This window comes from Tympanuchus pallidicinctus, unplaced genomic scaffold (genome assembly GCF_026119805.1).
Source record: "Tympanuchus pallidicinctus isolate F22 unplaced genomic scaffold, pur_lepc_1.0 scaffold7, whole genome shotgun sequence".
In the NCBI taxonomy this organism is placed as follows: Eukaryota; Metazoa; Chordata; class Aves; order Galliformes; family Phasianidae; genus Tympanuchus; species Tympanuchus pallidicinctus.
In genome coordinates, this window is record NW_026294791.1 from 4,030,926 (window position 1) to 4,056,154 (window position 25,229).

Below are 25,229 nucleotides of genomic sequence, written 5' to 3' on the forward strand. Positions count from 1 at the left end.
ACGACCCAGTTTGTTTCCAAATCCTCCAGTACAGAACTGAAGCCGTGCTGGTCTCGACCTGCTGATGGGATGGTGGCATGATGACTGTGGCATGGATGGTGTTTACTCCGTGCCCCATCAAACTGCTGCTGCTTTGTGCTGCACTCTGCTTCCTAAATGTTCATTGCTTCGGGTAAGTGAACATTTTCAAAGAGATGTCCTTGGGGTGATAGGATACGCAGTGAAAATCAGTACCAACGGTTTGCTTTGGCTTTGTATGGAAAATAATTGCTGTCCTGAGCTATTTCTTTGTAATGAATGGCAAAAACAGTGTTCTGAAGTGAATGTAATGCAGTGTGTCTGACTATGGATAAGTCATCTGATGAATTTAATAGAACAGATTGCCCTGGTCATGTTCTAAGGTGGAGTTGTGCTTGCAGTGTGCAACCTCCTAACAGTCAGGCTGCCCAACAGTGTGCTGGAAAGGAGGTTTCATCATCTTTGAGTATGTAAATGGTAAAAATCTGGTTGTACTTGCATCTTGCCCTTTCAGCTTAACAGTTTTTTTTGCTTTTTCACAGGGCTAAAGTTGACCAGTGTCTAATATTTCCGATCTAATGAAATCATTTCCACTGTTCTTTGAACTTTGAGCTTTGATTTCATGCCTTTGTGAGGTGATGAGTTTTTTGTAATTCCTTTATTCCATGTGGTTTTTAACATGCAGTAACAAAGCCGCTTGTCAGGCACTAGATCATGCTCAAAGCTTCAGCTGGTGCTATCCCTTGTGTTGGAGGAACAGGAACACGATGGGGGCAACTTGTTTGTCAAACTGGGCATAAAAGGAAATTCACTGTCTATGTTTTCCCTCTTAGATAGGCAGTACAATGAAGCATTTACCTGGGATGAGCATTTAATCAGAAATAGTCAATCTGGCTGAAAGATGAGGCAACATTTTGGCTGCAGCATCATGGAAACCATGGAGACAGTTCTTGTAGTGGGGTGAGAATGGCTGGGGGAAGAGTGGATGCTCACAACTGGGGTTCAGGTTAATTATGGGAATGAATGTGATGAGTGATTTAATGTCTCTCTATGGTGTACTGACAATAGTGTCTAAAGCTAATGGTTTTGCCCAGCTTGAGAAGAGATCGTTTGCTTGGCAAGGGGAGGCCCTTAAGCCTAGCTTTCAAAAGTGCAGAGTGCATGCAAGAACCTTTGCATTGTGATTGGTGTTTGTGGCATGCCTGGCCATGGAGCTGAATACGGCAGCCACTGTGCCAGGTTGTTCTCTAGGGCTCATGCAGCTTGAGATGTGGCCCAGGTTGTTGGGATGTTGGTTGTGTTTCACCTGATGATTATAGAGTTTTGGGTGGCCAAGCCATTCTGGCCTCACAGCTCGATGGCTCTGCACTCTGAAGCTCTCATGTTGTTGAACACAGCAGTGGAACAGAATCCCTTGGGCTGATCAGCACCAGCAGCAGACGTGCCAGGTCTGCACGTGACCCACCCCAGCCCCGTGACTGCGTGCTCTCCCCTTGGTCCTCGTGGAGCAAGTGTGATCCCTGCCAGAAGAAAAGGGTGAGTGCCTGAGGAGCCCCGTCCTCACAAATGGTCCCCTGCGGGATCCAGAGGCATGCGGTGCCTCTCAGGATTAAGATGCATTTCCTTGTCTGTCCATGAGCGTTCCCTACCCAAGAAGCCACATCGAACAAAGGTAATGACCACAGGAGTGTGAACATCAAAATCCCCATTGCTGGAGGGACCTCTGCTAATGAACTGGAGAAGCCATTCCCAGGCTTTACCAGGGATAAGTGGTGATGTAGGCTGGGAAGAGCGAAGCTTCATTTCAAAGAGTTAATCTCAAAAGCTGGGGAAAAAGAAGAAGGGCTAACATATTGGATGGAGTAATTGACTGCTTCACAGCAGTGTTGTGGGCGGAAAAAATCCCTAATGATACAGAGGGCCAAGTAAATACACTGACAGAAAATAACAAGGGATGTTGTTACCAGCGCTAATTGAAAGAGAGGAGATGTAACCGAATCCTTCCTCACTCTTGCAGATGCCCACACTACGCTGTCAGGCACATTTAAACAAACTGTCAGATAAAAGCAAACTTTCTGTCATCCCTTCCAATTCCCAATCCTTGCTTAGTAAAATTAAAACTATCCCAGATTAGAAATGTTTGAAACGAGGTACGTTACCAGCATAACTCTTCTTTGCCTCCACTTTTTAATCACATTGCTCTTAGATCTCCACCAGCACAACATTGCTTTTTTTTTTTTTTTTTTTTTAACTAGGGAGTCTAAAGAATTCACCATTTCTGTGCACTTGAGTCAATATTTTTTTTATTTCATCACAGTACAGATTTGCCCGCCTGGAACAACCTTCTCAGTTCAGTGGAGAGCCGTGTGATTACTCTGACAACGAAAGCGAAGACTGTGTCACCAATAATCCTTGCAGAAATAAAGTCAGATGTGAAGGTTTTATGTGTGCAGTTACAGGTAAAGGCTTATTGAGGGAGGAATGATGGTGTGTATGTGATGTCTCTGACTCCCCCCATGCTAACCTTTCTCCTTCTACAAGAGTTGGCAAGGCTGTGGGATGTCAGAAGCTGGTCCCTGTCCATCCATTGCTGTTTTACATTTGCATCTGTGAGTTGAGTGACTATAGCATACAGCAGTCTACAGCAGGCTTTGAGCAAACTTGGCCAAATGGAATATGGTGATTAGAAATGAATCTGCATGAGCCTTATGTTGCATTATTTTATTTTATTGTATTTCTATACTCTGCTTTAGGGGACTGTGATTTTGCAGTATTGCCTGTAAGCATGATAATAAATAGTTTTCTGAGCAATGTTCTCATTGGTTGCTAGGGAGATGCATTGCACTGAGGCTGCTTTGTAATGGAGATGATGACTGTGGAGACCAGTCAGATGAAAAAAACTGCAAAAAAGTGTTTAGAAAATGTGACCAAAAGATGGAGCAATACTGGGGAATAGAGAATCTGGCAAAAGGGTAAGTTGGTGATCTCTATATTTTCTTACCAAAAGGTAGTTAATGGCTTCAGACATATACATGGAACAGAAAAAAGCAATAGCAATTGCTTATCCAAGAGTTCCAGTCAGACTGCCTTTGAGGTCTTGATCCAAAGCCTGGGAAATCCTTATTGAGGATTGAAATAAGGGAAATCCTTATTGAGTCCAAGAGTCTTTCCAGGAGAGCTTTATATTGCCAAAACGTGGGAGTGAAGAGTGAGGTACAAATCCAAACATTTCCTTCATGACTCCATAGAGAGCCCATGAGTGGGAATGATTCAATCTTCCAGTTATTTTGCATGAGTGATTTAAACCAGCGTGTTGTATTGCCTAAAATTTGTGCTTTTCTGTGGATTTGTGTTTTTGCACAATGTGTTGGTTTTGGTGGGTCAAAACGTTGTGGATTTCTTCCATGAAACTGTAAGGTGGTGGAACTTCTGTCCTTTGCTTGAGCGGGGTAGGGTTACAACCCCCAACCTGGTGGGGATTCTAATCTGTGTCTGAATTGATCCGGGTTTTACTGGCTAAGACTGTGGCAACTTCTTGTAATGTCATAGTGTGTGAAAAGAGTCTTTTCTTACTCTGCAGGAAAAAAAAAAAAAAGCTTTTTACTTTGAAAAAAATAAGAAATGAAATCATATTGTAGGAAAAAATGATAATTTCCTACTTAGTCTCAGGAGATATGGCTGCTGTGCATGTCATTGCTGATGCTTTGTACTTCTGAGTTTAATCAAAATTAAAAATAATGTCGGACAATTATAGGAACATGCTTCTCATCTCTTTGAAGCTGCAATTGCTCAGTAATTTGCTTTTAGTGGACTTCCCTCCTTTTCAGTTTGTTCTAAAATCAGAGTTAATATTTTACAGCTTCAGAGTCATTACCGTGCAAGTCTCTCTCCCCAAAAGAAGGAGAGGCAGATCTAGCAGAGGCCTTGCTTGTTAGGCATTCAGTTTTTCTCTGTAGGAATGAGGTTGATCGACCAATGGAGGAGGCAGAGCTTTCTGTTGGGGTTTCAGAATAAGGAAGTTTGCAGAACCATCAGCCAAAAAAGAACCATCAGCCAAAAAAAAAAATACTCTTTTGCATTTCTTATCCAAGCTATTTGCTGTGTAGCACCGAATCAGTCCTAAACAATATTCTGCTATTATGCTTCATATGCAGGTTAAATATCATCACAAAAAACTTGGAAGGATTAGTTCTTGATCACAAGTACTATGCTGGGGGATGTTCTCCCCATTACATTGCGGACATGAGATTCAGAAAACCATACAATGTAGAAAGCTATACACCAGAGGTATGTGTCATATCCTTCTGTAGATAAACATACGTATATTCCACTAAATCTGCTGCATAATACTGATAAAACTTCATTACTAAATGGTTTTAGAAAGAATTACAAAACTCCTGCAATGAAATGGACCAAGAATGAGTTTAGCCCAACTTCCAGAATATAAGCATGCTGCATGCACTAAATGGACTTGGAGCAGCGCCCATGCAATAAGATCCATGTGCACTGGAATAGATGGCAAATTTCCCATGGACCTTCCTATTACAGAATCTGAGCATGATATTTTTTGAGTGTTGTCTATTAGGAAACCATTTCCTCTAAGGGTTTCTACTCTCATCGATGCCTATGTTTTACTTCTTTGCATAAGATTGACGTATTAAGGAATAGGCTCTGATCCTCACAGTATGGAGGAGATGGTAGCTTTTCTACTGCTGTAAATCAGCTCTTTCTGAAGTAGTAGTGTTAATAATAACAGTGCTTTGCAATTATACAAGGCTTTTCATCTTCAAAGTGCAAGCATTAATTCACAAGTATATCTGTAGCTGCTTTCCCTTCCTGTGCTTCAGGTGTACGTTCACTGTGCAGAAAATAAAATGTATTGTTTTTGCTTTCTGTTCAGACCAAAGGCAAATATGAATTTACAATGACTGAATATGACTCCTACTCAAATTATGAAAGCAGTGTCCTGAAGGCAGAAGCTTCGCAGTCAAGCCTGAGCGTTGGTATAAGCATACTCAGTCTGTTTGAAATTGGTTACAACAATAACGACAACAGGTTCAAGAAGTTCATTCAAAGGATGAAAAGATTTTCTTCAACAGTAAGCCCTGCTCTACTTAAATCTCTTCCAACACATTTTCTGTATCTGTGTGTGTATTGATTTCATCCCCATCGTCAGGTCGGCAGCCACGACTGCGATAAATGAAGTCTTTCCCTCTGATCGGATTTTGCTGTTTTTATTGGTCAAACATTTATTGAGGCTGCAGCACCTTGGTTTATGTTTGCAGTACCTGAGAGCTTTTCCATTCACAGATCTGCCTGGAATCAGGCTGCCTAACCCTTACAGTCAGCCACAGTTGCACGCAATCTGTCCAGTCAGCACTGGCCATCCACGTTTGGGTGTTTGCATTGAAATCACAATGAAAATGAGGAGCAGTGCAAAGTGCAGACATCCTCTCCTCCCTACAGCAATCTCACTAGTAGATACACAAGCAGGACTGCAAGCAGAGTTTCCACGCTGCACACCAGCAGTGGCATATTACACATGTTGACTCTCCAGCCATTAAAAAGTTCATACAGCATCAGACCCAGAAATCACAAACCGACACTCACAGTTTTGATTTGTCTATTTGGATATTTTTCTTTCATCAAAAGAGTGTAAACCAGGATGTTGATGACAGCATGCACGGATGTGTGCAGCACTGGTACTGATGTCTGGGCAATAGGAGACGGATGGGTGCAACCAACATGAGATCCTGCACGGATCAAGATGTGGTTTAGCTAATGAAGCCCAGAGTTCCCCTGCCCTGTGGAGAGGTGCACTGAGTAATGGGGTAACACTGAGGACAAAAAGGATTTTCTGCAGTTCTGGGGTTTCTGTACCTGTAAGCAGTCCAGACACCAGTCAGTGTGTGGACAGCTGTCCAATGCCATCACACGTGAAGGGCTGTTCTTCTTTCAGGTGGGTTCAGTAAGGCAGGAGCTGCAACTTAATTCAAGCAGCAAAGCCACGCTATTCTACTACAGGGCAGCCTTGACAATAATGTGGAATGAAAACTGCTGGCAGGCCTTCTGTGAGCTTAACTATAGACTAACAGATGCCATTTGACTTGGGTTGATGCGATCTATCCGCTGAATACATCATTCATCAGATGAGGACACACACAATACAAAATAAGAATGGCACCATCGCTTCCACTCTCATCTTCAGAGATGTGGTCACAGCTGTGATCTGTGCACACTTCAAGCTGGCTGGAAATGCTTTAATCTGTAACTCGTAGGGCTGTTTTATGAGATTCATTCAGAGCTAGTGTGCAACATCATTTGATTTCTTCTTTTCATCTGTTATTGCTGTAAACAAACCTAGCTCTTGTCAGTGGTTTAATAGTACTGCTGATCTATGTCTCTCCCCTCAGCATACAGTGCACTCAGCAATGGCAGAGCATTCCTTGTTGCTATTAAACTTGCACTTGCTTCCTGCAAAGTGACATTTCTCGTGACAAGATCAGAGGTGTATGAGAAGCATTTGTAATGGGTATTCAGGAAGAATGTCTTGGTTTTATTATTTAAGCTATAGTGTTCTATATTGAAATGCCCTTGATGTGTTTGTCGTGCTGGTCCAAACAACTTGGCACAAAATGCTTGGGACACGACAGATGACTTTTTTAACAGAAAAGGGAGATAATAATATATGCCCATGCAGACATATTTTTATAAATACCTATAAATATGTGTTTCTTGTGTTTCTGCATGCCATGTAGTCCAGCAAATTCCTCCACGCCCGTTCTGAGCTGACTGTGGCTGTTTATAAGCTGAAGACCAGAGCACTGATGCTGCATTATGAGTTTTTGCAGAGACTCCATCAGCTCCCATTGGAGTACAGCTATGGGGAGTACAGAGAGCTGTACCGAGACTATGGGACACATTACATCACTGAGGCTACCGTTGGTGGCATCTATGAATATACTTTAGTCCTGAACAGCAATGAGCTCCAGAAGGCAGGTACGTGCACCTGAAGCTTGTGAAAGGCTTTTGGGCCAAACCTAGCTTTTCAGTGGGGAAACCCCTCTGTGTGAACCGAGATCTGAGGAAAGAAGAGATCGTGCTAGAAGGAGCCAGCAGCATCTCGAAGAAAAATTGGGGATTAAAAGTGTTTCACGGCATTGAGTAAATGGGACTGCTTTTCAAAGCATGCTCAGCATCACGGGCTCCATCTAGCTCTTGAGTTGTGGATGCTGCCAGTTCACAGAAAGGGCCCTGTGGCAAGTGTTTCAGACTACATATTCTGGGGGCTGACACGATGTTGAGATGAATGAGAGCCGTGTAGCTTAACACTTCTGCTAGCTTTGAAACCTTTGCCTGAGTTCTTTTTCCATTGCCTTTCAAATGATGGTTCTGAAGCACCTTTAGCCTCGAGAGCTTTTCCAGCATGTAAGAAACAGTAAATAATTTGCTGGGTGAGTCCTTTGCCTGACATTGCTCTTGCTCTTTGACTCCAGCTTCCTTTTTTTTTGCAAGAAATGATGATTGTTGCATGGGATAGAAAGAGCTGTGTGACATTAATCAATAGCTGCACTCTCTTATTTATTCATTGGCATGGAAGTGAGGAACTGCCTTCGTTGTCTGTTTGTGAAAGCATTTAATGGACTGTTGCGTGCAACACTCGGTCTGTTTGCTCTTCTGCTGGCTTGGAGGTTGCTGGCTTTTGCAGTAGGCAGATATGTCCCAAAGGGACAGACTTTAGATTCAGAATTTACATGAAGAAACTTCCATTAACCAATTGAGGCTCTTCTGGCAGGAAAGAACTAGAGACATGAGCTAGCAAATGGGGAGAAAAGCTACTTAAAGCATTACCCCTAACAAACCTGGCTCGTGTTGGAGGAGATGGGTGGTACGTAGTCCTTTGGCACAGGTGTTTTAAGTCACAGATCAGGCTCCCACCTGCTGCTGCTCCACATAGCCCAGTGCAGCTGAGCTGGTTGTTACAACCCTCTCCTTTCAGTATCCACCTGTCATTTGCACCCTGTTTTAGAGTTCTGTGATGCATGGACTTCATTTCATACCGATCTGCTAATTATCCCAAAGAAAGCTTCATCTTGTCATTTTTTCCCTCATATATTTTTTTCAACTTTTATTTTCTGCGTATAAGGACATGGGAAAAAAAAAATGTTTTATTGAAACACTGCAATGTTTTGTTGTGCATTTAAAGGTTTTTCTATGAGCGATGTCCAGAAATGCGCACAGCATGGCTTTAAAGTCAGTGGAACAATTAAAGCTGTCTCTCTGAATCTTGGAATAAATGTAGAAGGCTGTAAATCCCTTTTAAAAGAGATTGGAGGTAAGCATGAAACACTTGTGTGATTTCATTTCTAACCAACGTCGTTGCGAAAAGAACATCTCATAACCTTGCCTGGTGGATGGATTTCCTCCATGGTGGTGGAGAGGAGCTTTGGGCAGTGGAAGGACCTGAAGGCATTATTGCTGCATGCTGGAGGGATGGGGATGGAAAAAGAGGTTGGGAGTGTTGCTACAAGGGAACAGAAGGGCACAGGACATGCAGTAGAGGAGACCATGCATCAGGTGTGAAGCACCTGTGGCCTTTCTCATCCCAGCCCCCACTCTCTGAATGTGTTTTTTTTGCAGACAGCACCTCCAAAAAGCAGTATGTGGAAGACTTCATCGCCCTTGTTCGTGGCGGAGCAAGTGAACACATTACAGCATTGGCTAACAAAGGCCTGCCGACAGCCTCACTGATGCAGGAGTGGGGGGATGCTGTGCAGTACAACCCTGAGATCATAAAGCTGAAGGTGCTGTGTCCATTGCTGTGTTCAGCCTCACTTAGCTCAGTGTCTTTGAAAGCAGTGTGTTCAGATAAATGAGAATTACTTTTTTCTAAAGGGCCATTTTTAGAGCTGTGAATAGAACTGCACTGGCATCATTGCTCTGAGGGTGGGTGCTCAGAAAATCAAAGTTGTGATGCATTAAAAAGGGCGATGTTGTTGAAAGTGAGTGAAGTCGACAGCTTTTCCTCCTTCAAATTTGGCTATGCCAATGTGATCTCTTATTACCTATCCAGCAGGCCATCCATTTTCTGCTTTGCCAGTGTATCCCTTATCTAAAGCATGACTGGCAACATATACTATATAAGGACTTCTTTTTCTTGAAATGTGAACAGTGGTTGGGAGATGCCCTGGTGCCTGTCTGGTGCTTGCTGCAGTGGGTTTGCCTTCCCCAAGCCCCTGGTGCCCTATGGGTGAACCTTCCAGAAAGATGCTAGGGAGTTTCCCAGAAGGAGACAATGTAAACACAATGCTCTGCACTTCCAGAAAGTTCTCCCACAACAAATTGTGATGTCCTTTGCCTTGCCTGGCATCAGTGGCCAGGCTGCCCAGTGATTTGATTTGGTATCTCTAAGCCTTCATTTACCTACTGGTATCCCTTTGGGGCTCAGAGATCAAAAGTATCAGCAGACACTGACTAAATGTCAGCCTGGGAATGCTTAGTTAGGGAAAACTAGAGCAAAACAGTTCATAAATCATCTGCAGAAAGGCCTTGGCAGGTCACTCTCAGTATATTTCCGTGTTTGTATGAGCTGAAGTCCAAAAGTGAAGTATGGATCACAGATAATTGATGAGGAGAGAATGTACAGCAGCAGGAGATGAGCATTCTTTATTGATGCTTTCTCTTCTTTCTAGTAACTTGAGACTGTAATAGCAGCTCGGGGATCGTTCATGCTATTGCTCCATGGCTGTGGCAGGAATCCCTATAGCAGGGTTGGAAATTTGGGATGGGTCCACTGGTGTGAGAGTGGCTGACTGCCAATGTATGGGGCACATTGAACTTCCCCTTGCTCTCTGAAAAGGAAATGAGCAGGCCAAAGTCTCCTTGATTACTGCAGCACATTCACTGTGCTTTGCATCCCATATCCTTTACCACTCTGGAGATCCCATCTGCCGTGGCTGTATTTGGAGATCACAGTCTTCTCTTTTTTGAAGGCTGTGAGACCCCTGTTTTGGCTTCATAAAGAGAAAAATCAGTCTTGAAATGCAGAGGTGATTATACTTGCAGTGCAAACATGAATGCCTGAGGATGAGGAATGAGGGAGATTTCTCTGGGTGGCCTTGGGGGATCCTTTTTAAACTGAAGCGAGGGGAAGTAGTTTTGAGCAAATTGATAAAATATCAACATCAGGAAAATGGTAAGAAGGCCTTTAATGGAACTTTCCAACCAGCTGTCGGGTTTTTGAATCTCCTTCTGCATTTACAATTTTGTTGGTGTTGCAAACCAAGACCCCTGCAAGTATTCCTGACTGTGCTGCCATGCTGTTTACTAAGTTTAAAGAAATACTAATGGGAAGCCTGGGGTATGTACCACAAGGCCCTCATTTCCCTCACCAGCTGTGCTCCCATTGAGCCACAACATGCTCACGCCATCTTGAGTGTTGAGTGCTGCTTCTTCCATCCCTCTAGGTACAGCCGTTGTATCAGCTGGTGACTCCAGCTGACTTTGCTAATGCAATGACAATAAAAGAAAATCTGCGCCGGGCTCTTGATGAGTTTCAGCTGGAGACCAGTTCCTGTCGCTGTGCTCCATGCCAGGGCAATGGGATCCCAGTTTTGAAAGGTAGGAGGGTGTCCTACACCGCTTCTCTAGCCTCTTGCAGCAGTGAGCAGGGAATCTTTGGGAGGAAGGAGGCTGAGCAAGTCATCAGTTCTTCAGTTGCTCCTGTCATATTCTTTTAAAATGGGTTTTTGGAAGATCATAGAAATACACAATGGTTTGGGTTGGAAGGGACCTTTAAATCATCTCGTTCAACCCTACTGTTATAGGGAGGGACACCTCCCTCTGCTTGGTCCCTATTTGTAGAATGCCTCTCTCTAGTCAACACAGTAAAGTCACAGGATGCACCTCTTTAATGGAAGGGTTTGTCTGCAACAATTTCATGCAAAATTTTGCTCCTGTCTCAAGTATTAAAAAAAAACAAAAAACCTCGATATCTCCTCCTTTGCTTTTAAGTTTGCTTCCATCATCCCAGAGAAGTGTCTACTGTCTCAGCATCAATGAGTGCTTCTTAAAGTGTTTTGAAGATGACCACATCAGTGCCGAGCACAGTCGGCATCATCACCTCCCCATATTTGTAATAGAAGCTGTCCTCCTTTGTAAGCAGGCTGTGATTTAAAAATGAGGGGGGAAAATAATCAAACTGAATGAAAACCACTGCCTAAACAGAGATATACCATGTGATGAGGGCTTCTAGAAGAGGGACCGTTTTTTTCAAGTGCCTAATTCCAATCTGCATGTGCAAAAGTGTTGGTGAGAATCATTGTCATCTAAATGTCTGTCTAAGGCAGAACGATTGCTTGAGGTACCATTGAGCTGACTGTAGCACTTAAGGATTCATCTCATGATTTTCCTTGGTTCAATAACTTCTCAGGATCAAGATCAGTTGGGTTTCATGTAGGGTCTTCTCAACAAGAGGCTTTTAATGACTATTATTTTCTCAAGTGGGAGCTCTCCTCTGGTCCTGGGAGGTCTGAGTGGGGTTAGGTAAGTGTTTCCTCTACATAAGATGCACACTTTGTTCCTATCCAACCCTGCCATGAAATCTCTCTGCAGAGGGACAGAGGAGACTTACTGTGACAGAAGCATAGTGCCATTTCTCTGCTTTATTGCTGCTTTATGCTTTCCTCACCAGAGAAGCAAGCTGACGTAATTTCACCACCTATCCCTTCCCTCGCAGCATCCAAAAGGTATCTGCAGGGAAACATGACATGATTGAAGTCTGTAACCCCACTGTCTCTGCTCTCTTTCAGGAACACACTGTGAGTGCATCTGTCCCCTCAGCCACCGTGGCACTGCCTGTGAGACACCCAGCAGGACAGGTGAGTGTGACCCACAGGGCTGCCTGTGCTGCTGTCTCCACTCTGTCCAGCCCAGGGCATGGGATTAGGGACCTACAAAGGGGGCAAACGCTCATTGCCTGCATGCTCTTAAATTTCATTTTCTTTTCTTTGTGTGCACACTGAGTTGCCTTCACGGTGGTGAGGCAGTGGAACAGGTTGCCCAAGGAGGTTGTGGATGCCCTATCCCTGGAGGCATTCAAGGCCAGGCTGGATGTGGCTCTGGGCAGCCTGGTCTGCTGGTTGGTGACCCTGCACATAGCAGGGGGATTGACACTAGATGATCATTGTGGTCCTTTTCAATCCAGGCCATTCTATGATTCTATAAACTCCTGCCCAATTTACAATCCACATCAGGCCTTGGATCTCCTCCAGCAGTTCAATTTCCCAAGTTCTTCCCTTTGATACAGTCCATACATTGCAAACTGTTTTTCTTTAGGCATGTTGCCATGCATTTTAATCTTAAAATCTTATTATGTTGTTTTGAAGCATTCTTGCTCGCTTTGTATTGGTGCTGTCTCCTGACTGATGTTCTAACTCCTTCTAGTTTAGGATGGCCTGTGAATTTAATCATTTTTGTTTACTTCTTCCAGCTCATTAATCTAGATGCTAAATAATACTGGATCTCAGGCAGCCAGAGCTCTGGCACCATCCCACACTTTGCTGCACTGCATTTATCACCGCTCATTGTTTACAGTCTTTTATCCAGTTCTCATTCTGCTTGACTGTGTCCTACCAAAGCCAGGCTGAAATGCATTGTAAGCCAAGATTACACCAAGCAAAAGGTCAATTTTGGAGGTGTTTCTAAGCCAGTCTGTTCAACCTTAAACTGTGGAGTCACTTACACCTTGTTCCGGTCTGCTTAGCACACATGTAATCACATCTGACTCTCCCATAGACTCACATCCATCCACTTGTCAGCATAAAACTTCTCACTCCCCTTTCCTTCTTTTCTGTGTTGCTCCTGTGTTCGGCTCTGTGATTCTCAGGATTTTGAATTTCTGTCACTCACGTGCTCAGGGTCCAGAAGAAGACATTGTAACAGGAAAAGCAGTGGGCAGAAAGCTGAATATTCAAGCTGCTGTTCACTGAAGGAGAACGTGCTGGGATTATCCCTAACACCTCAAAATGTGACATGACTTTAGTTGCTCTTTTCCTTACTTGGGTTGGATTAGGTCAGGGAGAGAAACACCCTATAGCCAAAAATAAATCTGATTGATACATTCTTTTTGTCCTCAATGTGCAAAACGTAGTTTGAACAAACACCAGAAATGCTGAACAGAGATGTAAAAGTACATAAAAGTATTGCTGCTAATGACTCAGGTGTGTTAGTGTTGGTGTGGATGGGGCAGAGCTGTTTGTATGTAAATACGATTCATGGAATCTGACAGCTCTCCCCATGGAAAGAGCTGCTTTATTCTGACAGTCCTCTCTGGCTTGGTTTTTATTTTCCAGATGCTGCTATTAATGGAAACTGGGGTTGCTGGGCCAGCTGGTCTCCGTGCTCAGGAGGTCAACGAACAAGGAGGCGGCAGTGCAACAACCCGGCACCGCGGAATGGCGGCTCATCTTGTTCAGGGCCAGATGCTGAAACAGTTACTTGCTAGAGGGAAAATCATTAAGAACTCAGTGTACACACAGTGACCAGCTTCCAAACCGAGTGGGAAGGTGTTACCTGACTAGCTTGCTAAGTTGGCTCTGCTCTGCTTGTCTCATCCCAGTGCATTCAGAAGGCATTGGTAGCATCGCAGCTTTGGACGTGCTTTGCAGTTGTCCCATGCTCTGGTTGTGCTTACTGTTCTCTGTAGTTTTTCTGTGTCTTTATGTCAAAATAGGGACGAGCTGCATCTCATGCCTTATTTGGTAGAGACTGTTGTGTGATTTTAAGTTCTGCCATTTTATTTTTGAAGGTTCCTTTGAGATAAGAAAAGACTGATCTTACACCAGAATATGCACTAACATGCAGCTTCTGTGAAGACAGCTGTGTCACGTGGAGTGAAATACAGCATATTAAAGTCTAAATCTCAATGAGCACTATAGTATCTAGTGTGACATTCAAAGCCACTTCCCCAGTTTCCCTATTTATGGTATTTAACTTAAATTCTCTGTCGTATTAGAAGTTATGTTGAAGGAGTGAAAACCAAACTGCAAAGTGCAATCTGGTGACAGTGAGGTATTGTTATGTAACTGCACAGCAGTGGTACTCACTGCAGAGACAAGCTTCCTCCTGTGCATTCAGAAGTAGAACAGGCACACTGAGTGCACCCTGATACACTCAGATACTTTTTCCTTGGAGAAGTCAGGGAAGGACAAAGGGATTTTACTGGAATGGGGAATGGGAAAGCAGCTGCTCCTTCTGCTGCTGCCTGGGGCTTTGGGAAGGCAGCAGAGATGACTGCTCGCAGGTTAGGTCATCAGAGATGGAGAGGGTTTGCTATGAAATGAGACAAAGCAAAATGTGTGATTTGCCCTTTGTTACCATCCCTAAAGCAATGCATCACAACCCAGGTCCTACAAAAGTGGAACTTATGTCTCTATGCACTGCTTTGCGATTCAACTGAGAACAAATGGTCTGGGGACTTTCCTCCTGCAGCTTGTTTGGTAGTTAATGATTTTTACACAGACATTTGTTGGGGCATGCTATAAAATTACAAGAGAAGCTTTGCTTTGGGAAAACAGTGCAACCAGTGCAAAGTCATTTGTGAGTGTTGTGAGTCTCCTAACATCAGCAAGGTCAAACATTCTTAGGAAGGCTTTTAAGGATGCTGGTGATGATGGGTTGATATCACCAGTTTCTCTTCTTTCAGACTGATGCTGTCTAAATGCAATTCTTGTAAGAACATCTCAGGCTCTCTGACATATAAACAATGGAACATGCATTTAGTTTTAGCCCTCATGCCGCCTCCACACTTATCGACAAGGTTTGTGTGACAGCTTTAAGAAAGGAAGAGCACATTGGATATGTGCATATGTAAAAGCAGCTCCCTCTGTACTCATAATGGGCTACATATGTAATTGGGCTGCCAACCCACAACATTTCCTCATCCACTGTGTAACTGTGATGTCTTTTGTGTGGTAGGAATTTGCCAAGTGGCTCATTCAGGTTCATGGTCACTGCTAATGCAATCTGCATTTTTCTTTGTGGTTTTTAAAGGGGCACTGTGGAAGCAGTGCAACAGAGGAGCCCAGTCACCAGCTTGCGTTGGTTCATGGGCACCTGCCTGTGAGGGCACGCGCTGCAGTGCTGCTGCTTCCCCTTCTGATTGAGGAGCTTTCTCAGATAAGTAGAGTGTCTTTTGTAAATGTGACCCCCACTCCATCACAGTGGAGTAAGCACTCTGACCTGTGGTCATAGTGCATCTATCTGCTGCTGCTGCAAGCAGAGCAAAATACAGCAACCCAAAGCTTGCCCCCTATCAGGAAAGCCCAGATTTTTTGAAGTGGAAATGCCTGAGTTTGTATTATTTGGATTTGGATTGGGTGTTTTGTTTTGTTTTTTGGAGGAAGAAAGACTTGGCAATCTTCAAATGAGTAGGACAGCCTACCTGGTGTATCGTTTCAGTAGCAGTTGCATGTTGAGCCTATAGGCTCTAGGAGCCTCCCCTAAAGGACATAACTTTATCTTGTCCTTGTGATTTTGTGCTTTGATTTAACTAGCTAACAATTTACGATGACCTGGAGGGTAATAAAAAATTCTGTGCTGAAGGTTTTATTGTTTCATTTTGATATGCATTAAATTTTGGTACTATCTTTTACTGGGGTTTCTCACTTCCACTTTCCGTGCAAGTTGACATTAATAACCCAGGTATGAAAACAAGAAGGCTGCAGACACAACACGTGCATGTTCTCTGCTGGTTAAGCCCATTTTCCTGGCTAAGATTCTTGTCTCAATGGGCTTTATTGCATCTCATATTGCATTCCTGCCCTGGACCAGATGTGCTGTATTAATATGGGTTTCTTTACATTGGAACTAGATGATTTAAAGATCTGTTCCAACCCAAACTATTCTAAGACTGTGTGGTTCCTTAAACCTGTGGTAGTTCTGTATCATTGCTTTTGTCACCTGTGTCTCAGCACAAGAGCCATACTGACTGGTTGTCACAGCTATTGCTATTTGCATGCTAAAAATAAACTCAGTAAACAGGGAAAATGTATTTTTTCCACCTCCTTCCTGAAGATGTTGCTGCTGTGATGTGTGATGGATCCAGTCAACATGGTTTGGAGAAGTTCCAGAAACAGTATTTTTGGTAAGTTCTAATTGTCGTGTCATGATATTAGGAAGAATTTCCTTACAGACAGGGAGTGTTCAATCATTGGAACGGGCTGCCTGGGGCAATGGTGGGGTCCCCATCCCAGGAGGTATTCAAGACATGTGTGGACATGGCACTAAGGATCATGGTTTTGTGATGAGTCTCAGCATCAGACTGATGGTTGGACTTGGTGATCATGAAGGTCTTTTTTATCCTAAATGGTTTGGTGACCCTGTGATTCTGTGTCCAACTTTCCCAGCACAAAACCAGCCTGATTCTTACTGCACCTAACATCGGAAATGGGTCAGACTGATTTCCAGCTGGGATTTGGTCTAGGCTGTCATCAGGTTGGTTCACGGTCCAGCAGCTGATCCATGATCCCTTGCATTGATACGGTAGGAGAGCTGGGTGACTTGCAGCAGTCTTGCCATTGTCCCCACCCAGGCCTCTGAGGGCATATAAACCAGAAATCTGCTTTACAGAGAAAGTAATGGACACAGACAGAGAGACTGCATAGAAAGTGACCCAGCAAGTCCATGTAGAGGTGATAACAGTCCCCAGATTGCCAACAGTGGGTTGTTCTGCAGTACTCGTAATACAGCCCAATAAGCACCAAAGCAAACCGCCAGCTTTCAAATTATGGCTGCAGATTTCTCTTCCTTTTATATCCTATTTTAACACCTTCTGGTTGTGTAAATCAACAACACTAGAGAGGAGGACAGTCATTATTACCATTATGTACTACCATTATTAGCACTTAGACTCTCACTGTGCTGGGCACAATGCAGCAGCACAACAAATGCCAGCCTCCCCCTGAACTCCCCAGGATCTGGCATTTCTTTTGTTTTTATCTACTGTCTTTTGTCATTTCTGTTGTCTTTTGCAGTTTGGGGTAGATTTGATGTTTTGCTTCTTCCTGCAGCAGTGCCTTAACACTGTATAGAGGGGAAGGAGACAATCTCAGAGCTGCTCCCAGTGGGCAGTCCTCAGCTGCTGTGAAATAGAGGGCTGGGAGGGACCCATCCATTGGGGCAGCCAGCATGACATTGACCCCGGGGTGGGAAACAGCTCTGTCTCAGGCACTGCCCTTATCTCCTCTCCTGTTAGCTGGTTATCTGGAGCCTGCACCTTGCAACCTCAGGTGTATTGTCATCAATCATTTGCTGTTTTCTGTTGCGTACTGGTTCTTCTCTGCCCTTCCTTTGTTAATAACCCAGTTTGCCTATATCCATAAAAATATCTGATTGTGATACCATTTATCCAAAGCACCATACATCCATCATGTACTTACGAGAGAGATAAACAAGGTCTCCTGGGAAATATGCCACAAGAAATATATAGGATAAATAACTATATCAAATGTATGTCAATGTGCAAGAGGGGAAAATCCATTCATTAAAGCCAGGGTGGAACCGTAGTGTTTTATTGTACCCTCTAAGCTTTTAGTTTAAGTAAGAAATGTACATTTTTGCTCCTTATCTCATCTAGCACAGCTCTCATGCTGGCCACTTCAGCAGGAGAAATATTAGCTTCTTTGAGTGGCAAGTGGTAAATGTGTAATTGCTCATAATCTTTTTTATTTCTTTTCTCTCTCTTTTTTTTTTTTTTTTTAATTTAAACAGACCTTATGGGCATTTTCTCCCTGGACTGCAGTTCTCTGCTCTGAGCTCTGGGGAGGAAGATGCCTGAGTCCTGGGTGAGCAGAGGAAAGGGGCTGCTGCCCAGCCCTTCTTGGTGTTGGTTCACATTCAATTCTTTCATCATTTGGATTTCTCTGGTTGTGGTGACTTTCCAGCCTTATAGAAATGCCTCCAAAGGTGAGGCTGCAGGTCATCTTCCCCCAGCCTCCACTCTCCAGCCTCTTAGACAGCAAATCTTTCCCTTCATTAATTTCTTCCCCCTGGCCACAGAGGCTCACTGCAGTAGCTTGACTCTCATTTGCTCTTGGGTTTTGTCCCAAGCAGTCTGTGCACAGGTGAGAATCACCCATGAACCAAAATAGTTTTGGATGTAAGAACCCTGTCATATGTTTCTACATAATCACTGAGTCATAGTATCATTAAGGTTGAAAGGGACCTCTAAGATGATACAATCACAGAATGGTTTGGGTTGGAAGGGACCTTTAAGATCATGTAGTTCCTGCTATAGGCAGGGACACCTCCATCTAGACCAGGTTGCTCACAGCCCCATCCAGCCTGGCCTTGGTGCTTCCAGGGAGGTGGTATCAACAACTTCATTGGGCAACCTGTGCCAGCATCTCCCCATCTTCACAGTAAAGAATTTCTTTATCAAGTCCAAGTCATCAAAAGCAACCATCATCCCATCACCCCTTTGCCCATTGATCATGTCCTGCATAATGTCCCAGCCCTATGCCAACAACTATTGATAGAACCATAGTGGGAAAATGCTGCTTTGCTCACTTTCCTCCGTGCTGCCTTAATCACACCAGTATCAGTGGATGCTTCATGCTGCTGCATTTTCTCAGCATAGAAGACATCAGATCCAAACCCTGGGGAGCAAATCTATCTCTGGATGAATGCAGACTTTACCTGGGAAAGCAAGCTTGGCAAAAAGGCCACCGTTTTTTCAGACATTTATCCACATCTTAGAAACGTGTCGTAGTAATTTTTCACTGAAAAATCAAACCTTGGTGTTTGAGACAGCACGGTTTGTTATTTTCTTATACAAAAAAAAAAAGAAAAGAAGAGAAAAAAAATGCTGCAGTTTCACTTTCAAGCAAAACAGAAGCGATTAAAAAAAGAAAAAATTATCTTTTGGCAAATGTGCACACAAAAGAAAATATGGGGCCAGATCTTCGGGTAGCATAAATCAGCTGCAGTGAAGGAGCTACACTGATTTACATCAGCTACATGTCAGCCTCTAAATCACCACCGACACACTGTTGAGAAACAAGCATTTCCAAGCATCAGAGCTAGAGCTGAGCAATTTCTTTCACTAAACCACGATTCCTTTCCCATTCAAATGTATGTAGAAGTGCTCCTTTGTGCTTTGAGGTTTTGTTGCTGTTCATAATGCTTGATTCCTTCTCAGGGCTTTTTCCCCCCTCCCTGCTTTCCCTGCAATGCAAAGCGCAGTGAAATAAAGTGCCACTTGCCTTCTGTCCTCCCTGGGTTTTGTGGCAGTTCATTAAGAGGGCTGAGCTGTGGGCTCTGGATGCAGTTCAATACCACATGTATTCCTGTGCTGAGATTTATGCCTTACGTTCAGAAGAGATCTTTAAATCAAGCAGCTCAGTAGCAAATTCTCTGTCTCTGGATGCCCAGGGCATGAAATGCCCATGTGCCAATCAGCCCATCACTGGAGGAGCAGCCTGCCCCTATGTGAGCATCCCCTGAAGAATGGTTTCCTTCCGGCCTCTTTGTTACTTTATTTGTTGATGTAAGAATCTTTGAGCTGACATTTCACAATGGCTCTTTGAACGTCTTTGGGCTTAAGCTTCCTCCATGCAGCTCAGCATATGGCTTTACTGAAGACACAGCCCTGTCCAATATGCTAGACGTAAGAATCTGACGGTGCCAACTTATAAAAGTTTCATGGTACATATGCCAATACCAACTGCATAAAAATGCAAGGATCGCGAGCTTTTAATTTGTTTTCCAAAGGCAAACATAGACATTTCCGCGAGTAAACAGTTCTAACCTGTGTATTTCATACCTGAGGCACTTAGAGCCTTGAGCTCATGCCTATGGAGCCATGCTGGGTTCAGCAGGAAGAGCTCTGCTCATCTCTCCCCATGCAGGATGCCCCTCCATGCTGCGGGGCTGGGTTGCTGCATTGCCGGCTGCGGTGCCGTGAGCCTGACTGGCACGAGGTCCAGGATGACCAGCAGCTCCAGTGCCCATCTGTCTCTGTGCCTGGAAAAGCATAGGACATAAATTATAATGTTTGTCTCACCTGAAGAGCTGCAGTTTGACTTCCCAAAGGGCTGCCAGCAGCTCTCTGTGCTAATTCCCCCACCTCCAAGCAAGGCAGAGGGACAAATATCCCCTAGACTCACTGTTGTGGAGCTGTCCCAAAAGCCCACCTGTCCCTGTGCAGATGGGTCAGTTTGAGGCTTTTTCTTTACAATACAGACTGAGATGTCAGGTGTGTTCGATACTATAGATTACAGCAGTGCTTCTGAATGATGGGAGTGCTTGATGGCTGTCATTTACTGTCGTGTTTTATTTACTCAGCTGGCCTTCATCTCTGGCTTGGGCACTTTATTAATCTGAACAGTAAAAATGGATTTGTGTGCTCTTACTTAGAGCTGGATGAAAAGCTGGGCTTCCCAGCTTCTGAAATACTCTTCTTTAGAAAAAAAAACAAAAACAAAAAAAAAAAAAAAAAATCAAAAAAACAAAACCACATTTGCTCTTAAATGAGTTTTGAAACTAAAAATCCGCTTCATTTCCATGAGCTGAAAATCCTGCTCTGTCCCCTCTTCATTTCTAAAAACCAGGAGCCACCATTTCTGGATGTGTCCAAGAACCACAGAGATGTGGCAGTGAGGGACATGGTCAGTGGGTACATTCGGGGTGTGTTGGGGTTGGGCTTGGGGATCTGAGAGGGCTTTTTGATGCCGTGATGCTCAGAGCAATTTGTGTGAGTGCAATGGGTTTCTTAGGTTTGGAGACAACCCAACCTGAGGTTGCTGGTTTTCTTAAAAAAAAAAAAAACAAAAAAAAAAGGCCACTTTTGAGTCATTGAGCCACTGCTTTTTAGTTCAGTTTCATAAATCATCTACCAAACTTTGCTTGTATTCCTTATCGCAGATCTGATTTTCCAGTGGAGAGGCCCTAATTACCAGCAGGTATTTGAAGGTCTGGAGCTGTGTTGGGTGGAACTGCTCTGTTTAACATCGTGTGTCAGCAGAGGGGAGGACTCATGGTAGTCCTACAGCTCCTCACTGGAAATGAGGGGACAGCATGAGCTCTGCAACCTGGGACAGTGAGAGGACCCAAGGGAATGGCATAGAATTGCATCAAGGGAGGGCTGGGTGGGGGCGAGGGAAAGGCATTGCCCCAACCTGCCAGAGCTCAGGGAGTGCTGGGACATCTCTCTCAACCATAGGATTCAGGTGGTCCCATGTGGAACCAGGAGTTGGGTTCAGTGATCTTTATTCCCCCCCCAACTCAGGATATTCTGTGTTGGTTTACCACGTGCATGGACAGCTCTGTCCCCTCTATGGGAGCACACTGGGACCTCACCTTGGTGCTCAGTCTGCTCACAGACAGGGCCACTGTATCCAGACCGGCACTGGCACGAGCACTCATCTCCCACCAGGACAGGTTCCCCATTGTTCTGGCATGGCCCACAGCGACAGGCATTGAATTCCAGCAGGTACTCATCCAAAGCCCGCTTCAGGTGCTGCCGTTTGGTTTCCATGTTGCCAGCAGCACTTCTGCGCAGGATTTCGTGGATAGGTTGCAGCTGCACAGGATGGAGATAAAGAATGGAGGTTGGAGATTACAGCTGGGACAAACTCAGGTGCTGCAGAGAGCAGGGAGATTGCTGGGTAAAGGCAAGGCTGAGAAAAAGCTCATTTGTCTTCCTCGACAGCTGCATGGATGTGATGCAGACGTTACCACCACTGATAGTGCCTAGTGAGAAACCACTGGTCCAAAACTCTTCCCATCTTAGAGGTCTGTGTGGGAATGGCTTCTTTTGACATGCTTTGGTTTTTCAATGTGGATCCAAATGATAAATCAGAACACCCCAGTAAGCCCGTTGTTTGATTGATTTCTTACTGCTGCCACAGTGTCAGGTTCTTGCACGCCTTTTGCTTTTTTGAACCAAAAACATTTGGGTGAGAGCTTCAGACAGCGGGTATCATGGAAACTAAACACTGAGAATTTTATCTGCCTACATTTTGCTCTTTGATACTGTGAAATAATGCTAAGGCATCTACAGCTTTAAAAGCATAGCAAGCTTTTGTATTTCCAGTAGCGAAATGCAGTTCTTGTGTATGATTAATCAAAATATCCAGATGTAGACAGCTGTAATTGTAACCTACCTTCTGCTTTGAGCCTACTCCATAGGATTGATAGGATTAGCCAAAGGGCATCAGGCTCATACACTGGTGGCAGGGCTCTGCCTTTTGAAATGCCATGAGTGGCTGTTCAGGGTGTGTTAGGTATTCAGCTGTGTTTAAAAACTGGATCCATGAAAAATCTCAGCCTTTCCAGTTTCACCAGTAACAAAAGGGAACTTTAAAGCAACAAGCTCAAGGCCGATGCGAGGACACACATCTATATGCCTAGCATGCATCTGGCTGAGAACTGGTGAGCGTCAGTCCAGGAAAGTCCTGAGCATCATCTCATTGCACAAGGCACACAGGGCGAGGAGGATCAGAAAGGCTTTGGGAAGAGCTCTTAGTCCAATTTGTATAAACTTGTTTAACAAATGAGCGCGAGCTACAGATAAGCACTGTTATAGTGGACATAGGAACTTATTGGCAGCATGAAACGCTGCTGGTTGCACAATGATGGCTGAGCTCTCAAAGCAGCCAGCAGAGAGGCCAGCAGGTGTTTTACTGGAAAACTGCAATAAGTTTTGCCCAGAGTTGATGGGAATTGGTGAAGAAAGGTGAATAACCTGAAGCATGCATTCGGTTGTGACTGAAAGCACTTGCTCTTTAGCTGGCCTTTCTGCTACTGGGGTGCTGCCCAGAAGGCTTTGCAGATTCCCACTTTCCTGACAGTAATGCAAATAATTACCAGTTCCACTACTTCTCTTTTACTTTTTGGCCCTCTTGCTGTACTTCCTTCTATTGACAGCAAGGATGGCTATGACACTGTGTCCACGCTGTGACCCTGGTCCTTCCTTCACACTAAGAATCCCTATAGGATGCCCCAGTTGAACTTCCCTTTTTACAGACCATCCAATAAAATGGGAGGATAAGAACTTTGCTGATTTTTATGGCCACAAACCCTCTCTGCAGAGCATGGGAAGAGATAGGACCCCACTGAGAAAGTGGTTTTTCCTGCTCTAACTCCTGGAAGCACCCATAACAATGTATTTTTCACACAGAGGGTGATGACACATTGGAACAGGTTGCCCAAGGAGGTTGTGGATGCCCCTTTCCTGGAGTCATTCAAGGCCAGGCTGGATGTGGCTCTGGGCAGCCTGGCCTGGCAGTTGGCGACCCTGCACATAGCAGGGGGTTGGAACTGATGATCATTGTGGTCCTTTTCAACCCAGGCCATTGTATGATTCTATGATTCATTACCCACCGTGGTGTGCAGAGGTTTGCTAGAACCACTGTGGCTCTGAAGCAGGCAGAATGTGAACTGTTCCCCATGAATATCCTGCCTATACAGGAGGCCAGGAGCATTAGTGAGAATAATAGGGGTGGATGCAACCATGGAGAGCCTCTCACGGGGAAGCTGTTTGGGGACACATCACAAACTTAACTCGGCACTAATCCAGCATTAAGCTCCTTGTCTGCCTCCCTGCTGATGCTGCTAGCAGGAGATGTACTCCCCATTGTGAAATGAATAAGAGGTTACTAGATCAGTGGCCCATTACATTTAATCTTGTTCTGTGATGGGATCACAATAAAAATACGAAATGATCTGCTCGGCTACACTTTCATTCGTTATAGTGGCAGAGTTTCTTCAACTGCAGAAAGCCTTACCTCAAAATCAATAATAGCTGGATTATATTTTAATGACCTTCCCCAGCGCCGATACGTGTTGCTATCCCAACTGCTTAAGGGCCGTGCACTGTAAGAGGTATCTCCACCTTTAATCCGGACAATGATATCTTCCACGACTGGACTGTTGCTCCCAGCATCTGAGAAGTCAGCTAACACACATATATTTAGTTACCACATCTACACAAGGAACTGCACAGTTCAGTCATCATAGGGACTCTCAGTGAGTGGTACCAGTGCAGGACTCCCAAAATTAAAGGATGCTCCATTTCTTTCTGCACTGGCAGGGTGAACCCTCTGCATTGTTATAACGTGGTTGGTGACAAGTTAAGCGCTGGCAAATGCCCAAAGCTGGTAAGACCTAAAGAGGCTGCACATCTCTGGCCTTTATGTCTGCTTAGCATGGATGCAGACCTCCTTGTCTATCAGTGGGGTTTTCTGTTTGTTATGATCAGCTTTAACTTATGCAGTAGACACCTTGTTGCCCTCTCTGGTCCGGCATTGGCCCCGTGGGTCACAACAAAGTCTCCTGCATGTTTGATGACACATGGGAATCTACAGAGGGACTGGAGCCACGGGCCAATTCCAAGGGAGCATGGGGGCTTGGATCTGATTTTTTTTGTCTCCCTGGTTCATCCCTGCCCACCCTGGGGTGGCTGAAGGGACTGTAGCTCACCAGTCATCCTTTCACTCTACTTACATTTACTACTTCAATATCTCTCAAGAGGCACCTGCTCCTGGAGAGTGGAACCCAAATATGCTTTTGTCCCACCTTGGGTCTGAGCTGTGTCTTGGGCTAGCACCCAAGAACAACACCCAAGAACACCTTCTATACCTTGTAACCCTATCTTAACCCACAGGCTCAGTGACAAAGGAATGGAGCCATGGACTGTATCTTAGCAGACAACTATCCCATCACCATACCAGCATTCAGAAGCTGTTTCTCTGCGCAGACAGAGAGTGACACAGATGCTTCCCAATGCAGCATAAGCTTTGTGGCTGACATGCCCACTGAGAGGCCAAAACAGGTGGTTACTTCTTCATAGCTGATGTCTGTGAAGCAATAATGCAAACAGTAAATGCAGTGATTAGTACTGAGTGGAAGGTTTTCATTTTCCCACTTGTGTATTTCATATCAATGAGGAAAATAGTCAGCTAATTACATTGCCTGTTACTCACAGGCTTATTCCAGGCACAGAACAGCCTTCAGCCTCACAGTGGCAAAGCCAAGCATTTATTGGGATGTATTGGACCATATTAGGTGAATAGGGAAACTTCCTTACCAGTAAGTAGTTTCCTTCTTATTAAAAGAAACAGAATATCTTAATACAAGACTTCAAGCACATATTTCCTTCTTTGGCCATTTATTTAAAATGGGAAAGATTTTGTAGTTTTTGTTTGTGGGGG

At 44.3% G+C, this 25,229-nt stretch overlaps 2 protein-coding genes across 5 annotated transcripts in view; one reads left to right on the plus strand and one right to left on the minus strand.

The window, feature by feature from the left end:
* C8B (complement C8 beta chain) lies at positions 1-15,620 on the plus strand. 4 transcript variants are annotated; one of them, XM_052666239.1, is made up of 13 exons: positions 86-172; positions 852-978; positions 1,416-1,554; positions 2,336-2,477; positions 2,849-2,990; positions 4,173-4,305; positions 4,919-5,116; positions 6,777-7,017; positions 8,225-8,353; positions 8,659-8,822; positions 10,485-10,638; positions 11,829-11,897; positions 13,371-15,620. In XM_052666239.1, exons 2-13 carry the CDS (start codon positions 920-922, stop codon positions 13,520-13,522), a joined length of 1,722 nt encoding a protein of 573 aa, XP_052522199.1. In that variant the 5' UTR covers positions 86-172; positions 852-919; the 3' UTR covers positions 13,523-15,620. The 4 variants fall into 4 exon arrangements, with proteins under 4 accessions (XP_052522196.1, XP_052522197.1, XP_052522199.1 ...); XM_052666236.1 differs by lacking the exon at positions 852-978 and having other exon boundaries at positions 1-172; positions 1,395-1,554; XM_052666237.1 differs by lacking the exon at positions 852-978 and having other exon boundaries at positions 1-172.
* Positions 15,397-25,229, minus strand: part of C8A (complement C8 alpha chain) — a 21,630-nt gene continuing 11,797 nt past the window's right edge. Inside the window, exons 8-11 of the mRNA XM_052666235.1 lie at positions 24,747-24,875; positions 23,805-23,974; positions 21,376-21,598; positions 15,397-20,040 (exon numbers count right to left, since the gene is read on the minus strand). Of these exons, the coding sequence (XP_052522195.1) occupies positions 19,889-20,040; positions 21,376-21,598; positions 23,805-23,974; positions 24,747-24,875 (674 nt within the window). The 3' untranslated portion in view covers positions 15,397-19,888. The remainder of the gene's footprint in view (positions 20,041-21,375; positions 21,599-23,804; positions 23,975-24,746; positions 24,876-25,229) is intronic.